Source organism: Diadema setosum, chromosome 20 (assembly GCF_964275005.1).
Source record: "Diadema setosum chromosome 20, eeDiaSeto1, whole genome shotgun sequence".
In the NCBI taxonomy this organism is placed as follows: domain Eukaryota; kingdom Metazoa; phylum Echinodermata; class Echinoidea; order Diadematoida; family Diadematidae; genus Diadema; species Diadema setosum.
The window spans coordinates 28311853-28330919 of NC_092704.1; the positions used below are offsets into that span (position 1 = coordinate 28311853).

Sequence of the window (19067 nt, forward strand, 5' to 3'; positions counted from 1 at the left end):
TGAGTAAACAACAAGGAAGCAAAGTGGCAAAATATTCCTCAAGAATTTTTTTCTCAATCTTACTCTAGATCACATAATGTATGAGAATTACGTCTCCTTTAGGAATTGGAGTATTACGAAATAAGTCGATAATACAAAGAAGAAACTGGATCTAAAGTCAATATTACGAAGTGTTTAAAAAGAAAACTAATTACTAGTAAGTCAATATCTGACTTTCAAACTAGCGTTCGCGTCTGATTCCATATCCATGTCCAACATCCATGTCTAATGTCGCCGATCTGTAGAGAAAAAGAGATGACGGAGAAAGGAGATGAATTGAAATCACACCGTACTTTTATCACTTGATTTTGTAAAAGATAACTCCTTATTACCATAATATCCATGATGTCCTGAAACGTTCATAGAGATAGGACCGCTTGAACAGCTCAAGTGGATGAGATATAATATTGTGTATATGCATTTATATACAGATATTGACTGGTACGGGGTGGAATATAACATTCTTTGGACCGCCATGCAGGAGTTATATTTTCCCGGCTTGTGCCGAAAGGGTGGGTTGGGTGGCGGTGGCGCGTCGCGTTAAAGCAGCTGGGAACACCACCCTTCGTCCAAAGCCCCCCCCCCCCCCCCCGGTTTTGCCGAAAGGGTGCGTTGGTACTTTTTCTCATGTAATATTAAAAGACGAGTTTTTAATTTATATTTAACCTTCAAACAACCATTTCAAAGAGGCTATCGTCCGGATCGGTTAACACTCTATTACCACTTGGTCTACAGCCAGTTGGTCTAATAGACTGTTTAATATCAGTTGGTCTAAACCAGTTGGTCTAGTCATCATTTCGTCCAATTACTGTTTGGTCTAATTGTTATTTGGTTTAATTACTGTTTGGTCTACAGTCAGTTCGTCTAATAATAGCCATTTGGTCTATTTTTGGTCTAACAACAATTTATATCATCAAATACCGATTTGGTCTATTATGAGTTGGTCTAATTCCATTTCGTCTAATCGTCTAATGGTCTAAAATAAAACCAAATTTGTCCAATATAAATTTGGTGTACACATCATTAATTTTTGTCCATTGCCCAGTTGGTCTAGCCTCTGTCTATCATCATTTAGTCTACACCCATTTAGTCTAATAACCATTGATCTTATTGTCATTTGGTCTAATAGCCAGCCTCCTGGTGTAATCAGGTACCATTTGGTCCAATCATCGTTTCGTCTATATGACCAACTGGGCTATTTTTTTATTTTATTTTTTTTTTTTTGAGGGGGGCCTTTTTATTGATGTGTACACCAAATTTATATTGGACAAATTTGGTTTTATTTTAGCCCATTTGATGATTTGACGAAATGGAGTTAGACCAACTCATAATAGACCAAAAATAGACCAAATGGCTATTATTAGACGAATTGATTGTAGACTAAATAGTAATTAAACCAAACAACAATTAGACCAAACAATTGGACGAAATGATGACTAGACCAACTGGTTATTAGACCAACTGATATTAAACAGTCTATTAGACCAACTGGCTGTAGACCAAGTGGTAATAGAGTGTAAACTGATCCGGACGATAGCCTCTTTGAAATGGTTGTTTGAAGGTTAAATATAAATTCAAAACTCGTCTTTTAATATTACATGAGAAAAAGTACCAACGCGCGCCCTTTTGGCAAAACCTGGGGGGGGGGGGCTTTGGACGAAGGGTGGGGTTCCAGTCAACGCGACGCGACCCAACGCTCCCAACGCACCCTTTCGGCAAAACCGGGGGGGGGGGGGGGCTTTGGACGAAGGGTGGTGTTCCCATTAACGCCACGCGCCACCACCCAACCCACCCTTTTGGCACAAGCCTATTTCCCCAAGGGATTACTTTTCCCCCGAGGCGCGCAGTGCTGAGGGAAAATATGATCACGTGGGAAAATATAACTCCCTGCATGGCGGTCCAAAGAATGTTATATTCTACACCTACCAGTCAATATCTGTTATAATAGATGGCCTTATACCGTACCTGCGCTTTACAGAAGAATACATTACTGTTTATAGGCCCACTAACTAACGACGCATAATAACGTTAAGCTTATGTCCACTTAACGACGTTAGTACTAACGTTAGGCTCAAGTCCAGTAACGACGCAGGTCCAAAAGATCAGCAGAGGAGAGCTACGAGTAGGCCTAACACTAGTTACGTCTAAGACTCTACGAGACGTGCTTCAGGATAGGCCTACCGGCGGAATTAGGGGTCTGCTTTACGTGTGCGTGCTGGACCAGACCTTGGAATACGTGGACTAGATCTAGATCTAGTTGTTGGCGTACGCCTGTTTGTCTTTTTGCCTTTGTCTTTGAACTCAGTAAGCCTCAATAAGTGGGACATATAGGACCTAGATCTATACTCACAAAACAACTTTAGGCCTAACGTTATAGGCCTACTCTCTAGGCAATTTTCATGATTTGTTTCGTAGATCTAACTATAGAATCTAACGTTAGACGGTCTAACGTTACATCACATGCGTCCAAATTGGCTCCCCAGTAGAGCATCATCTATTTCTCCCCTGTAAATGTGATTTTTAGTCAATTTGTGTCGTGCCAGGTAAACGTACCTTCTGTCACAGGAATCTGCAGCAATTTCAAAATCAGTCTTCTTTTACCTCTGTTGCAGAGATGTAATGGTAATTTGCAACGTTAGGAACTATTCACAAACACAATGTTTTGCAAACCTGCTCGGTGTCGTAGTCCTTCTCCATTTGTTCGATGTCAATAAATTGCCCTCGTTCTAAGAACTGAACTGAACAATATGTCTAATTAGACCAAAGCGCTTGTTTAGTGGATTTAAAATCCTTATCCTCCAAAATCTTATCGAGCTCGTCGTCGTTCATTATAGACAAAACGGGGTTCCATTTTGAAGTGTGAATCCAAACTTCGCGGGCCGAATGATGCGTGCATACCAAAGAGTATATAAGCTAACGCTAGCTTCTATACTCTTTGGTGCATACGTACGTACGTACCTACGTTGTTTATATCTACTCCTATAGGCTTCCAGGCAGGCCTAGCGCCGCCGCGCGTATTAGGCTACTCTGCGACGTCTACTCTCTCCCGATATCGTATAACGGGGGGGGGGGGGGGGGGACCAAATTATATCGATCGAGACTGCCGTTATCGATAGTAATCGTTTGACCGTAGTCCCACACCCTTTTGTTGGTGTAATTGCTGGTATTTCAACCACAAGAGGGCGACAGACATGGAAAAATGTACTAGTATTCATTTGATTAGTTGGTGAAATATAACGAACTGGGAAAATATAACATTTACGATCCTCGCAAATAGTATCATGCGACGAGCTGTCGACCAATCACATCCTAGCAACTGTGACAGAACGTACGTAGACCTGGCACAAGACAAATTGACTAAAAACCACAGGGAAGAAAAAGATGATGCACTGGGCCCCTATGGGGAGCCAGTTTGGACGCATGTAATGTAGACCCTAGATAGTCTAGATCGTCAGATTCTAGATCTACGAAACAAATAATGAAAATTGCCCAGTAGAAACTACTGAAACGTTAGGCCTAAAGTCGTTTTGTGAGTGTAGATCTAGGGCCTATGTCCCACTTGTCTACTGAGGCTTTCTGAGTTCAAAGACAAAAACACAAAGGCAAAAAGACAAAGTTAGATATCTAGGCGTAGGCCACCAACTAGATAGGTCCCCCTGTCTAGTCCAATTCCAGGTCTGGTCTAGCACGCACAATTAGCAGACCCCCGGCATGGCCCATCAAGTCCGCCGGTATAGGCCTATACCGAAGCACGTCTCGTAGAGTCGTAACGTTAGACGTAGGCCAACTCGTAGCTCTCATCTGCTGATCTTTTGGACCTGTGCCGTACACGTCGTTACTGGACTTGAGCCTAACGTTAGTAGGCCTAGATCTACTAACGTCTTTAGTGGACATGAACCTAACGTTATTATGCGTCGTTAGTTAGTAGTCCTACCAACAGTAATGTAGGCCAACTCTTCTAGATCAAACTAATTGTTACAAGAAGCGTAATCTAGGCCATCTAATATTGCAGATATCTGTATTAAGTACTATAAAATTTACGTATTTACTTAGTAATAAATTGTCTGCGTGTATGACACACTCCCATTGCTGTATTGGGAATGACGTTATAGCTATAATGACGTTATAGTGACGTAATAATTATGATGACGTTTGTGTATAATAGGAAGGGCGGATAGGAAGAGCTGAATGGGGGATGGGATTGACCGAAAGATCGGTCTGTATCTGGTTGTCGGAGAAATGTTCCGCGGAGACTGCGTCTGGTTCACGGATCCCCTCCTTACGGAGGAGAGCGATAACGTCAAAAAAAATAAAAGACTCCTCCGGACAGACGGATCTTTCTGTCTAGGGATGGGATTGTTTAAGTTTCAGATATAACATGCTTCCATTCTTTTGTAGGACCTAATATTGCTGTTCTACATGTATTTTCATTTTTATTATTTGTTTGTTATTACCAATGAAAAATCAAATTTGTGTTTCAATCATAAATTCTTATTTCCACAGTGCTAAAATATGACTCACTAAAGGAGATATTCTTGTCCATTGAGCATGACGAATAAGACTAGAGGTGCATATATATTTTGTACAGTAATACCATGGAGCCTGTGTTTTAGTACCTCCTTGGTAAATTGAATTGCCGTTGTTGGTATTATTTGAATGGAAGTGAATAATTATCATGGAAAAAAAAGGTGCGTGAATGCATTACTCACTTCAAAAGAACTCCTGAGGATTCTAATAAAGCATTCTGCAGCCTCTTCTGACACCGTGTATAATGCTTCTCATGTTCCAGTCTTCCTGGAATTCGTCCTCGGACACGGCCTCGGGAAAGGCCCTCGACAGACGGAAGGCTGGTGGACAAAGCGTGTTCGCGTCATTACCATGATTGCGGCAACGGGCACCAAAGACGCAACGATGGCGAATATGATGAAAACGATGATATTATAAGTATAATGACGATGACAATGACAATCTCAATTACAGGCCAAGGGCATGTGAAATCATCAAAATATCGGATTTATTTTTTTTTTTTGGGTGAAATTTCTTCTTAAATTTTTATCTATAGGGAAGCAGATGAAATTATCCAACAACTTGAAATGTAGCTTTTGAACGGATTGTTACATTCTCAGAAAAACCTTCAGTGAGTGCTTTTACTAATCTTTCTGCATGGTTGAGCACAATGTCAGGGGGAAACGATCACGTTCAACGCTCCTATGAGTTGCAAAATCAATTCAGTTTATTGAAAGAATTTTACACATGACATTGTTACCAATGCGTATTAAACAGCAGAGGTAGTTGCTAATATTTTTGTCGTGTTTCCACACTGTACCCAGAAACAAGAAATGCTAAATGTAGGCCTATATACTGTTGATATGACATAATGCATATGCTTTAAATGTAGACCTATATACTGTTGATATGACATAAATGCATATGCTTTATTTACTAACGATTTTAGCACTATTTATGAAACTCCTTTCACATCAACCCCCCCCCCTCAAAAATGACTCTTGTGACGTTTGGAAATCACCATCTTGTGTTCAATGTGTGCTCACTCGTGTAAGACTCAGCACATCATTCTCATTCTCACTCAGAAGCTAATCAATATAGTATCCAAGGAATACCCCTACCAGTTTATTCTGTTCAAAACCATGTCGTTAAAAAGTTACGCTATTTTGATTGGGGTATATACATTGTGTATATGCAATCATTTCTATAATTAATTATGTGCACATATGATTTTCTATATTACCTTTTCTTCGATGGCAGTAAAGAAACATTGATTTGGATTCAGCTGAATTGAATTGAACTAAATTAAATGTGATTTGATTTAATTAAATTGAACGAAATTGCGTCTGCCTTTCGGCTTGATTTTTTTTTTTTTAGCTTACCTAGCTCTGCGTCGGATGCACCACGTACCAGCGCGCATCCTCTCCTGGCTGCTGACATGGCCTTCCTTCCATATTTCTTCAGAGTGCTCCAGAAGCCTTCGGTGCGGAAGTCATCTACGTGAGGAATTGCGGTGAACATAATAATGGCAGAGTAAAAATTGTTACTAGAGTGTCAATTTCATCATTGTTCATTTACCTTGTTATGAATCATTATTACTTTCCTCCTGAAAAAGAAAATCAACAAAACAAAAGATACAACGATCAACCATTAGGCCTATATCCCAATGTTAATGGCGCGAGTTGATGGTCTGCTATAGTATTACATTTCCTTTAATTGCGTACTGCATGTTGGATTTTACATGCATAGCTCAAAGTTTAAAAGTTACTATTGCGTTGTCAGACTCAACGTAAACTTTCGTGTAATTGCTTATGTTGTTGTCAGTAGCTGCTATAACACAGAATTTCCTAAATATTTACATGAGCCACAGCCCAGGGACCGCTGTTCACTGTTCAAAGTCAAGTTTATATAGTAGAAAAAAAAACAAGTACTAACCTTAATGGCTCTTATAACTACCATTGATTTCTGTTTTGTGGGAAATAGTTAAGAGCACATGAACACATCGCGTATATTGCCTCTGACTAAGTAGACTGATGTTTTGACACTTAGATGACTACTCAGATGGCTTGATATATTTCCTTCTCAGGTATCACTCTAATTCTGTGGAATTTTTTTTTAACCCTTCAGCCACCGAATTTCACTTCCTGGGTCTCTCAGATGTCCCCTGCTTACTCTTGTATTATTTACCCCCCCCCCCCCCCCCCAAAAAAAAAAAAAAAAAAAAAAAACACCAAACGAACAAACAAACAAACAAACAAACAAACAAAAACAAAAACAAGAACAAAAACCAACAACAATAGTACAGCTATCGTAATGTAGTTCTTTTCTTTCTACCGTAAAGCCATAGCAGCATGCTTGTTACAATCGTCATCTGTTACACTATATTTTCCAAATTTTGAGAGATAAGAGGATTTTGTATTGAGAAATGGAACGGACAGTCGTCCCGCATATTTCCTATGATCAGATGCGACCTTTACCTTTATCCAGGCTTTCCAGAATTTCCTTCTTCAGGTCTTCTCGGCCGGGGGCCGAGCTGCCGAGAGAGACCGTCATCAGGAGGCCGAGCAGTACCAGGGCGAGCTTCATGATTGTGCTGGTAGGTCGTTTGTACACTGCAATAATTTGAATAAAGGAATGATTTATAAGTATTCAGGTAATTGCCTGGTGCAATGCAAGCATTAATTTACTTTGATTTGCTTACACTTCCTATATAAAAACGACAATAAAGTAATAATGATATGCAGATGATAGAATAATGACAATACCTGCAGTGTACATATTGTATAGCGCACATGTCCGTGTTTTCACGCTACTGGCGGTTCGTGTATACCGACATAAAATACTCACTTTTTGGTTATCTGATTATGAATATAGTACGTTTTACGTACGCGTTTTGTTTCATAGTTCTTCGTAACAGCATCACTGCACGCGTATTTCTTAATCTGACATAATAAAGATACAAACTGAACACACATAAGTTCGGAATATGACAGATAATGAACATTAATGAATACGACACGCAAACCAAAGAGAAACATGCAGGTCACTGCATGTATACTGGGAAAGGAAGAATTTCGCTTGGCTAAAATGTGGTAATCATTGCAACTGAGATGAATGTACTTTTCCTTATACGTGGCAGTAAATTGTATGAAAACGAATACAAAAACAACAAGCCGTTGATAATATAAATAATTATAGATAAATACAGTATGTCATATTCTGCTTAATAATGAGAACATCACACAAATAAAAATCAAGCATTCATCTATAAGTTCTGTAAAAGCAAATAAGCTTTCGTTATCACCTTGAATGTAGTCGACGAAAAGCTGGAGTCAGCTATTACGAGTCTTTGCTATCGAATGTTGAGAAGAGCACGATGAAATTCACAGCGTTTTGCTCACCTATTTATATCTTCTATATGCAGCCATACATCTCTTTAAGATGAAAGGTGTTGCTATCATAAGTACATTGCTTTGACAGTTTGAGAAATCGATATTTTGGGGGGACTGTTAAACTCTTATACTCTGTCTTTAAATTTAAGAGTGGTAAGGGAAGAATTTGCCCGGATGGACGAGAAGTTGACAATCAAAGAAGAATATTAGTGCAAGCAGAAAGTATACGGTGTCTCACAATAATTTATGGCCTCACACTTCCTATTACAGGAGATTAATCAACTTTCTCCTCCTTTCGTTTTCTTTTGTTTGTTTCTTTGTTTGCATTGTTTGTTTGATTTCACATTGCTGCGGGTTCCAAAGTCATAGTTTTAACACTTCCCCCTTTTTTTTTTCATTGTTAAGCGTGCATGCAACGCGGTAAAAGATCACTGTCAGGTTTTTTTTTTTTGTTGTTGTTGTTGTTTCCTTTTCCTTTTTTGTTTTGGGTATATAGAGTGTGATAAGATGAATAAGTTTTTCTTCTCCTCCTTTTTATTTGATTGAATTGATAATCGTTAATTGATAAAAATAAGCAAAGTGGTAGCCGGGTGACTAAATTATGCATTATACAGGGCAATATAAACATGTATATAATACATACATATATATATATATATATATATATATATATATATATATATATATATATATACATATATATATATAAAACAACATAAATAGGAATGATTAACGTTTCAAAATAACGAATATAACATCAACAGAACCATAACAAATATATGGCATGTTATCAAAACGCAAATAAGGGGAAAAATAATGTGCAAAGTGCATTATTTTAAGATAATTGCCATATATGAAAGTTATCTATGCACCTATACACGCACACACATACACATACACACACACACACACAAACACATGCACATCACACACACAATTTATGTCTGTAGATACACCATCTCCATTCGCCCATTCAACTTTTGTAAATATACGTCAAACAAGGATTATAATTTCTTGATTATAAAAGTCTATAAAAGTACAAACAACATGGATGAATTCAACATGCTGACAAGTTTCATTGAACACCCTCCCCCCGAAAAAAAAAACCAAACAAACAAACAACAACAGATAAAAATCAAACAATTATTCTGTGACCAATTTCTATTATGAGTACCTGGACTTGCTCTCGGCTTTAAGGTTTGCGACTTATGTGATCATGCATGGGGTCTTAGAGGTGAATATTCATCTTCATTTTGCATTATCATGGAATAATGTCCCATACTTGAATGAATCTCTTATACCTGTTTCAGCTGTAAGATTGAAATGATATTACATTCGATTAGTTTGTTTAAATGACATCAAATCACACGTAATAAGTAAGCAAAAGTAATGCAGAATTAAACTCAATCAATCAATCAATCAATTAATCAATCTATTTATCAATCACCAATTAGTTCATCAATCAATCAATCAATCAATCAATCAATCAATCAATCAATCAATCAATCAATCAATCAATACATTTCCCTGTTCTGATTTTCCTCAAGTGTTAATGCATTGAGCTCAATCACAGATACAACTATCCTCTTCCTCATGATATCGAACCCTTTTCCCTTCCAGCGAAGTATGTCATGCTTTCCGACTTTATACTCTAAAACAACAACGGCAAGAAAAAGTTAAGAACAGAACTAGTGTACGTCAAAGTTTGCTTTATAGCCAAAAAAGAAAAAAAAATAATCCCCGACTTTCAAGCAATGAGAATACAAGTCATTCGTTGTGGTAAAATATAAAACCTGTAATTGATTTTGTCTTACCCCCATTGCTCTGCATCACTCGATTGTTATCAATCGTTTTCAATTCGTGGAGTGGTCGTTTTAATGTCATGTTGCAACATTGCCGGGAGACCAAAATCGTCCCAGCAGGTGAACCAACCCTTGTAATCTCTCTGATATCTTTATCTCTCTTTTCTCTCTATCTCTCCGTCTCTATTCTTTCTCTATGTCTATCTATAAACTATATCTCTATCATGTCTTTCTACTATCAAACTATATGCATTCATTCATTCATTCATTTATTTTTTTTTTTCATTTCCAACACAAACATAATTATGAATATATTACAGAAATTGAATACATAAATTTCATCATTACAAAATAAAGGATAAGTTTACAAAAATGAATGTATACGGAAATGTGCTAGTAGGGTGCATTCCCTCCACACGCAATACAAGAAATGATATGATCGATTGACTGATAAACATAAAAAGTGGAAGAAGAAAAAAACTTAAGACAAAAAGACCTATAACTAACCTAACTAATCCGACACAAAAACCCTGAACAAACCCCTACACTTAGTCGCTGTCATGCCGGAGGAGAGAGGAAAGAAAGAGAGACAGACAGAGTGAGAGAGGGAGAGAGAGAGAGAGAGAGAGAGAGAGAGTGTGTGTGTGTGTGTGTGTGTGTGAGTGTATGAGTGAGAGAGAAAAACTTATTACGTGGAGTGAAGATAAAAGAAAAAAAAAGATAGAAGGAGACTATAACAAGACGAGAGGTAGTGGATGGATGGAGCCGCTTAGCCGTAATTTTTAACAGAATATAAAGTTGGATTTCCCATTCTTTGCAACCATTAAAGGATCAAAACAATTTTACGCTTTCATGAAGTTGATTTTAAAATATTAATTTTCATAATGATATTTAGATAAATTCTTGTAAATGTTTTTTTTTTTCCTTTTTTTTTTCTTCAGATTACTCTTCTTAATACTTAAACTTGAGGATGCCTTTACAGAGGTTATTCCAATATTTAGGACCAGCAAATGTAAATATAGATTGTGTAAACATAGTCCTAGTTAAAGGCAGATGGAATTCATCATTATCTATCTATGTCTATCGAATCTATGTCTCTCTCTATCTACCTGTTTTCCTATCTATTTATCTCTTTATCTTTCTATTTATCTATTTATTAATCTAGCTAGCTAGCTGTCTAGCAATCTGTCTGTCTATCTTTGTATCATATTTATGATCGGTAAAATGATATTAATGATGATGGTGCTGTTGCCGATTAGTAGTCCAGTACTGTGCACTCCCGTTTTAACAAACACGGTTATACAGAAATTTTCTTCCGACGTCCCAGAATTATTATCTATATCTCGGGGAGAGCTTGCTTCCAAAAGGCGCTAAATCCATTGAAAATGATGGATTTTTTTTTATGATGCGTTTTTTTTTAATGATGCGAAAAGCAAGCTTTTCCAATATTTTTTTATTTGTTCCGGTATGAGGAACTTTCGACATAACGAAAGAAACCCTATGATTCCGAGCTCAACTGCGTTATAACGGATTCGCCTGCAAAGCAGCAGAAGGTGTATCAAAGTCAATGTTTATCATCTCGTACGTTTATTGTATTACTGTTGCCATTATGAGCATGTCATTTTGTCCCACTTATTTTGCTTTGTTTTGTTTTCATCCGTACCATTGCTATCGTATCTCTCTCGCCTTATCTCTCTTACCCCCCCCCCCCCCCGATTCTTTTTACAGGTGTTTCAGAATGAGTTCGAATCGCTGAGTTGGAAAACAATAATACCATACTGCCAAACAATGTGAATGCACATCGAGGCTTTTCCACACAAAGGACCTCCACAAAATTGTCAATCCTCTTTTTCTCTGTCTGTCTGTCTGTCTGTCTGTCTGTCTGTCTCTCTTTCTCTCTGTCTCTCTCTCTCTCTCTCTGGTGCCTGACATATTCCATCCAAATTGAGTATGTCACTCCTATACCTGATTTTCCTCGCGAGTTCTTTTCGAGACTATATAGGGCAATGTTTCATGAAACTTGTCAGTCACTGACAATATTGTGTTAAGCGACTGAAATCCTTTGATTGGCTGAGAGCAACTTTGTCAGTGAAAATCACTGAAAGAACCCCCCCCCCCCCCCATGCACTCACCTCAGGATTCTCAGTCCCACATTCACAAACTTTCATCTTATGATTATGTATTTCTGATTTCCAACATAAATCCTACACGTATACTTTAAAGGACAAGTTCACCTTCATAAACATAAGGATTGTGAGAATGCAGCAATATTAGTAGAACACATCAGTGAAAGTTTGAGGAAAATTGGACAATCGATGCAAAAGTTATGAATTTTTAAAATTTTTGTGTTGGAACCGCTGGATGAGGAGACTTTTTAGGCTCGTGATGTCATATGAGTACAACAGTATAAAGAAGATGTAAGGAAAATTCAACATATTCTCACTTTTTTCGCATAATAAAAGAGCACTTGACTTGCCTCTTTCTAAAGGCAATGGGAATAATGTTACCCATAACATATGTCAGTAACGAGTCAAGGGAACATGTCCTTTTTTCAAAGGATGAAATTTTATGAAATTCTCTTTATATTTTCCTTATATTGTCGTACGCATGTGACATCATACACTGCAGTAGTCTTCTCATCCAGCGGTGACTGCACAAAAACTTCAAAAATTCATAACTTTTGAACGGATTGTCCGATTTTCCTCAAACTTTCAATGATGTGTTTTATTAATATTGCTACATTCTCTCAATCCTTATGTTAATGAAGGTGAACTTGTCCTTTAATCTCGATTCTTTGCCACCCTCTTTATTTTTTGTTAAAACAAAAGAAATAAAAAGGAAAAAATGGGGGCGCGAATGCGCCCACCCCCTTCAATTTTTATACAGGTGCCTCCCCTTTTGCGGAATTCCTAGATCCGCCCCTGTATGTGTGTATATGTGTGTGTGTGCGTGTGTGTGTGTGTGTGTGTGTGTGTGTGTGTGTGTGTGTGTGTGGCCACAAAGGAACCAGTTACATACTAATGAGCAAGCCATGCACCACGGGACCGACTCTTTCCAAGCATGTCGGGAGAAAGACTAGTAGTTAAGACGTGGTTGAACAAGAATTCCCGTCACTTCAAATCTCACAGCCGAATTGACGCCAACCACTAAAGGCTCAGTAAAATTACATTCTGTAGTTGCACATACACACACATACACACACACACACACACACTCACACACACATGCAAACTTATTGTGTGGGCAACACCGACAAGCGTATGATATCAAGGAACGACTTTATTCATTCACCGTGATTATGATTTTATGATCATTTTATTGAGGTGGTGGGTTACAAAAAAAATCACTCAGCACTGGTGAGTAAACAACAAGTTCAGCTCGTTGAAAGGGAGCAAAGTGGTAAAATATTCCTCAAGAATACTTTTCTCAATCTTACTCTGGATCACATAATGTATGAGAATTACGTCTCCTTTAGGATTTGGAGTATTTCGAAATAAGTCGACAACACTAAGAAGAAACTGGGTCTAAATTCAATATTACGAAGTGTTTAAAAAGAAAAGCAATTACTAGTAAGTCAATATCTGACTTTCAAACTAGCGTTCGCGTCTGATTCCATATCCATGATGGCCCCAATCTGTAAAGAAAGAGAGATAACAGAGAAAGAATGGATGAATTGAAATTACACCACACTTTTATCACTTGATTTTGGAAAACACTCCTTATCACCATAACATCCATATTATGTCCTGCCAGAGCTATACGACCGTTTGAACAGCTCAAGCGAATGAGAATTTTACCTTGTTGATATAGTATTGAGTATATACATGATAATATAATGTATTATGCGTATCATTATCTACTTAATTTATTTTCATATAATGTATGTTTGTGTTTTGTATGTGTGTGGTCATGTGTACCTGCGCATACACGTGTTTGAGCAATATGCATTTATATTTACGTATTTACTTAGTTATGACATGTAATAAATTGTCTGCATATGTGATATAATACACTCTTGCATCGCTCTATTGGGAATTACGTTATCAATAGCCATAATGACGTTATAGTGACGCAATAATTATATTGACGTTATGGGAAGGGCGGATGGGGGAGCTGAATGGGGAATGGTCTTGTTTATGTTTCAGATACAACATGCTTACATTTTTTTTTTTATATCGCTGTACTACATCTATTTTCATTTTATTTGTTTGTTCTTACTTATGAAAAATTTAATTTGTGTTACAATCATAAATTCCTATTTCCACAGTGCTAAAATATTAATCGCTAAAGGAAATATTCTTGTTCATTGAGCATGAAAAACAAGACCGCAGTGATGAATATTGTAGTACCTCCTTGGTAAATTGAATTGCCGTTGTTGGTATCATTTGAATGGAAGTGAATAATTATCATGGGGATAAAAGTGCGTGTATATGCATTACTTACTTCGAATGACTCCTGACGATTCTAATGAAGCATACTGCAGCCTGCTTTAACACCGCCAATGATGGTTCCGAGATCCCAGTCCTCCTTGAATTCGTCCTCCGACACGGCCTCGGGAAAGGCCCTCGACATGCGGAAGGCTGGTGGACAAAGCGTGTTCGCGTCACATGCCAGCGGCAAAGACGCAACAATGGCGAATATGATGAAAACGATGATATTATTAGTATGATGGCGATGACAGTGACAATAATTATCATTATAACAAGTGTCATCAATATTGTAGATGCTATAATCACATTAATAGCAATGTTATAGTACAATTTATAATACCAATCTCAGGGGCTGATCCAGGAATTCCATAAGGGGGAGGGGGGCCGCAAAAATATTTCTCGTGCTACATGTGGGTTTCATTTTATTTTTTTTTTCATTATTATTTCTTTTGCTTTAACAAAATAAAGGGGGCGCAAGCCCTGTGCGCCCCCACCCCCGGATCCTCCAGTGAATGTTAACAGTATACTCTTTAACAGTAATCATTGTTGTCATTGTCACTCTTCACAATCATCATGAATTCGGTTGTCAATATTTTATATTTTTCACACCAGAAATCACAATACTAAGATTTTGAATGGTTACAGTAAACATTATTAAGAAGTCTTGGACCTAATAATGATGATATGTACAGGGGGCAATAACTAAACACACCATAAACATCCGAAATGGGAAGACGCATGGATATGGAAATTATGAGAGAGAGAGAGGGAGAGAGAGAGAGAGAGAGAGAGAGAGAGAGAGAAAGAATCCGCCTATATCCTATCTCAGTTACAGGCCAAGGGTATGTGAAATTGTCAAAATATCAGATTAATGAACATTTGTGAAATTTCTTGTTAAAATTGTATCTAGTGAAGGAAGCACATGAAATTATCCAGCAACTTGAAATGTAGCTTTTGAATGGATTGTAATAATTCTCCGAAAAACCTTCAGAGAGTGTTTTACTAATCTTTCTACATTATCAATGCGTAAAATGTCATATTATATACGGTTGGTTGAGCATATGTCGGGGGAAATGGCTACGTTCAACGCTCCTGTAGAGTAGCAAAATCAATTTACTTTATTGACAGAATTTACACCAGACATTGTTACCAATTGTATTAAACAGTACATGTTGTGTGAACAAAAGAGGTAGTTGCTAATATATTTGTCGTGTTTCCACACTGTAAAGATGAAACAAGAAATGCAATTGTATAGGCCTATACTGTTGATATGACATAAACACACATGCTTTATTCATTAAATATTTTAGCATAATTTGTGAAACTTCTTCCACATCAGACCCTCCCCTTTTAAAAAAAATGACTCTTGCGACTTTTGGAAGTTACCATTTTTGTTCAATGTATGCTCACTCATGCAGGACTCTGTCAGCTAATCAATATAGTATCCAAGGAATACCCCTACCAGTTTATTCTGTTCAAAACCATGTCGTTGAAAAGTTACGCTATTTTGATTGGGGTACATTAACACGATTTTTTTTAATGTGTATATCATGTAATCATTTTTAAATGTGTATATATGATTTTGTATATTACTTTTCCTTCAATGGGAGTTTAGAATCATTGATTTGGAATCACCTGAATTGAATTGAACTGAATTGAATTGAACTAAATTAGATATTATTTGATATAGTTAAATTGAACGAAATTGCGTCTGCCTTTTCGGCTTTTTCTTCTATAGCTTACCTAGCTCTGCGTCGGATGCACCATTTACCAGCGCGCATCCTTTCTTCGCTCCTGCCAAGGCTTTGCTTCCATAACTCTTCAGAGTGTCCCAAAAGCTTTCGGTGCGGAAGTTATCTACGTGCGGAATTGCAGTGAACACAATGGCAGAGTAGAATATTGTTACAAGAGTGTCAATTTCATCATTGTTCATTGACCTTGTTCTGAATCACAATTGCAATTCCTCCTGAAACAAACAAACAATACAAAAGATACAAACATCAACCATTTAGGCCTATATCCGAATGCTTTTACATGCAGACCAAAATGAGGGCGAATATATCATAACTGACAATGCTCGATCGCTCAAAGTTTAAGTTAACATTGCCATGCGTTCTCAGACTCAACATAAACTTTCATATGATTATTACGTATGTTGTTGTCAGTAGCTGCTATAACACAGAATTTCCTAAATATTTACAACAGCCACGGCTCAGGGATGGCTGTTTCACTGTTCGAAGTCAAGTTTATCGTATAGAAAAAACAAGTGCTAATCTTTGCAATCAATGGCTCTTACCATTAATTTCTGTTTTGCTGGAAATACTTAAGAGCACATGAAGACATCGCGCATATTGCCTATAACTAACTGGACGGATGTTTTGACGCTTAGATGACTACTCAGATGGCTTGAGATATTTCCTCTTCAGGTATCACTCTAATTCTATAGATTTTTTTTTTCTTTCGTCAAATGTTGCCGACGAGTTCTTATATTGTATTTTTTCAACGTTTGCAAATCATGATTATATAAACCTTCTTTTTTTTCACCCTTTTAGTAACATTTTCCTTTCCTGCTGTCCATATTAAACTATGTGTCTATTCTGTCTGAAAATCTTCTTCTTGCCATAATTGTTAATTATCGCTCGATTTCTTTTTTTACCCTTTATATACAGCCACCTAGATTCATTTTCTGTGTCTGTCAGTTGTTCCCTGCTTACTCTTGTATCATTACTCCCCTAAAACCAAACAAACAAACATACACACAAACAAACAAACATACAAAAACAACAGTTGTACAGCTACCGTAATGTACAGTGTATAGTTCTTTTCTTTCTACTGTAAAGCCATAGCAGCATGCTTATTACAATCGTCATCTGTTACACTTTATTTTCCACATTTTGAGAGATAAGAGGATTTTGTATTGAGAAATGGAACGGACAGTTGTCCCGCATGCTACTAGGAGCAGATGCGAACTTTACCTTTGGCCAGGCTTTCCAGAATGTCCTTCTTCAGGTCTTCTCGGCTGGGGGCCGAGCTGCCGAGAGAGACGGTCATCAGGAGGCCGAGCAGTACCAGGGCGAGCTTCATGATTGTGCTGGGAGGTTGTTTGTACACTGCAATAATTTGAACAAAGGAATGATTTACACTCAGCCTGGTGCAATGCAGGGATTAATCTGCTTTGATTTGTTTACTCCATAGATTCCGATATAAAAACGATAATAAAGTAATAATTCTATGCAGATCATATAATAATTACAATAGTAATGGGCGGCGATACTACCTTGGGTGTAGCGCACATGTCCGTGCTTGGACGCTCCTGGCATTTGCTTGGCGCTTAATTCGATACCGATATAAACAGTTGATAAAATACTCACATTTTGGTTATCCGATTATGAATATATATCGAGTGTGTTTTACGTACGCGTTTTGTTTCATAATTCTGTTTAACAGGCAATATTACTGCACGTGTTCTTCGTCATCTGACATGATAAAGATTGGCTTCATAAAATGTGGTAATCATTCCAAATGAGATAAGTTAACTATTCCCTACCTTCATAGGTGGCAGTAAATTGTATAAATACCAGACAAAAACAACAGGCCGTTGAAAATATAGATAAATAAATCATATTCTGCTTAATAATAACAATATTACACAAACAAATTAAGCATTCATCTACAATCATTCTGTAAAAGCAAATAAGCTTACGTTATCACCTTAAATGTAGTCGACGAAAAGCCGGAGTCAGCTATTACGAGTCTCTGTTGTCGAATGTTGAGAAGAGCACGATGAAATTCACAGCGTTTTGCTCACCTATTTATGTCTTCTCGCAGCCATACATCTCTTTAAGACAAAATGTTAGCTGACCATAAGCACATTTCTGACAGTTTGATGAATCGATATTGGGGGGGGGGGGCTGTTAAACTCTTATTCTGTCTTTAAAATTGATAGTGGTCAAGGAAGAAGGTGTCCGGATGGACGAGAAGTTGACAGTCAAAAAAGAATATAGTTCAAGCAGAAAGTATAAGGTGTCTCACATATGGTCTCGGACTTCCAGTTACAGGAGATTAATCAACTCTGTCATCGTTTCGTTTTCTTTTGTTTGTTTCTTTGTTTGCATTGTTTGTTTGATTTCACATTGCTGCGGGTTCCGAAGTCATAGTTTTAACAGTTCCCCCCTTTTTTTTTTCTTTGTTTAGAGTACATGCAACGTGTTAAAACATCACTGTCATTTTTTTTTCCATTTCCTTTTTTTCTTGTGGGTATATCAGATTGTAATAAGATGGATAAGTTTTCCTTCTCCTCCTTTTTATTGAATTAAATTGATAATGGATTATTGATAAAAATAAACATAATTTAGTAGCCGGGTGGATAAATAATTATGCATTACAGGGCAATATATATGTATATGATATTTGTATATGATTACATATATATATATATATATGTATATATACACCTGTATGTGTGTGTGTGTGTGTGTGTGTGTGAATATATATATATATATATATATATATATATATATATATATATATATATATATACACATATATATATACTATATGCGTATATATATATATATATATATATGTATATATATATTTATAAATGGCAAGCAACATAAATATGAATGAATAACATTTCAACAATGTCAAATATTGTAACATTAACAGAACCACAACAAGTATATAGCATCTTATCAAAACGCAAATAAGAGGAAAATAATGAACAAAATGTATGACTTGAAAATAATTACCATATTTATCAATGTACCTATACAAGCACACACATACACACACACACACACAAACACAAACACATGCACATCACACCCACATGTCTATAGTTACCCATTAATACTCATCTCATCGCCCATTCAACACTTGTAAACATTCATACATCA

General features: G+C 37.0%; 2 protein-coding genes across 3 annotated transcripts in view; both read right to left on the reverse strand.

Annotated features, from left to right (window-relative positions):
• Positions 1-29: 29 nt before the first annotated feature.
• LOC140243739 (uncharacterized) overlaps positions 30-19067 on the reverse strand; it is a 26466-nt gene continuing 7428 nt past the window's right edge. The window contains exons 2-5 of the mRNA XM_072323404.1: positions 7023-7157; positions 5928-6041; positions 4749-4886; positions 30-278 (exon numbers count right to left, since the gene is read on the reverse strand). Coding sequence (XP_072179505.1) covers positions 4771-4886; positions 5928-6041; positions 7023-7131 — 339 coding nt within the window. The 5' untranslated portion in view covers positions 7132-7157 and the 3' untranslated portion in view covers positions 30-278; positions 4749-4770. The remainder of the gene's footprint in view (positions 279-4748; positions 4887-5927; positions 6042-7022; positions 7158-19067) is intronic.
• LOC140243737 (uncharacterized) overlaps positions 13072-19067 on the reverse strand; it is a 43575-nt gene continuing 37579 nt past the window's right edge. For both annotated transcript variants that reach the window (XM_072323403.1, XM_072323402.1), the window contains 5 exons: positions 17881-18007; positions 17145-17279; positions 15913-16026; positions 14183-14319; positions 13072-13373 (listed from right to left, as the gene is read on the reverse strand). In XM_072323403.1, the coding sequence (XP_072179504.1) occupies positions 14204-14319; positions 15913-16026; positions 17145-17253 (339 nt within the window). In that variant the 5' untranslated portion in view covers positions 17254-17279; positions 17881-18007 and the 3' untranslated portion in view covers positions 13072-13373; positions 14183-14203. The remainder of the gene's footprint in view (positions 13374-14182; positions 14320-15912; positions 16027-17144; positions 17280-17880; positions 18008-19067) is intronic.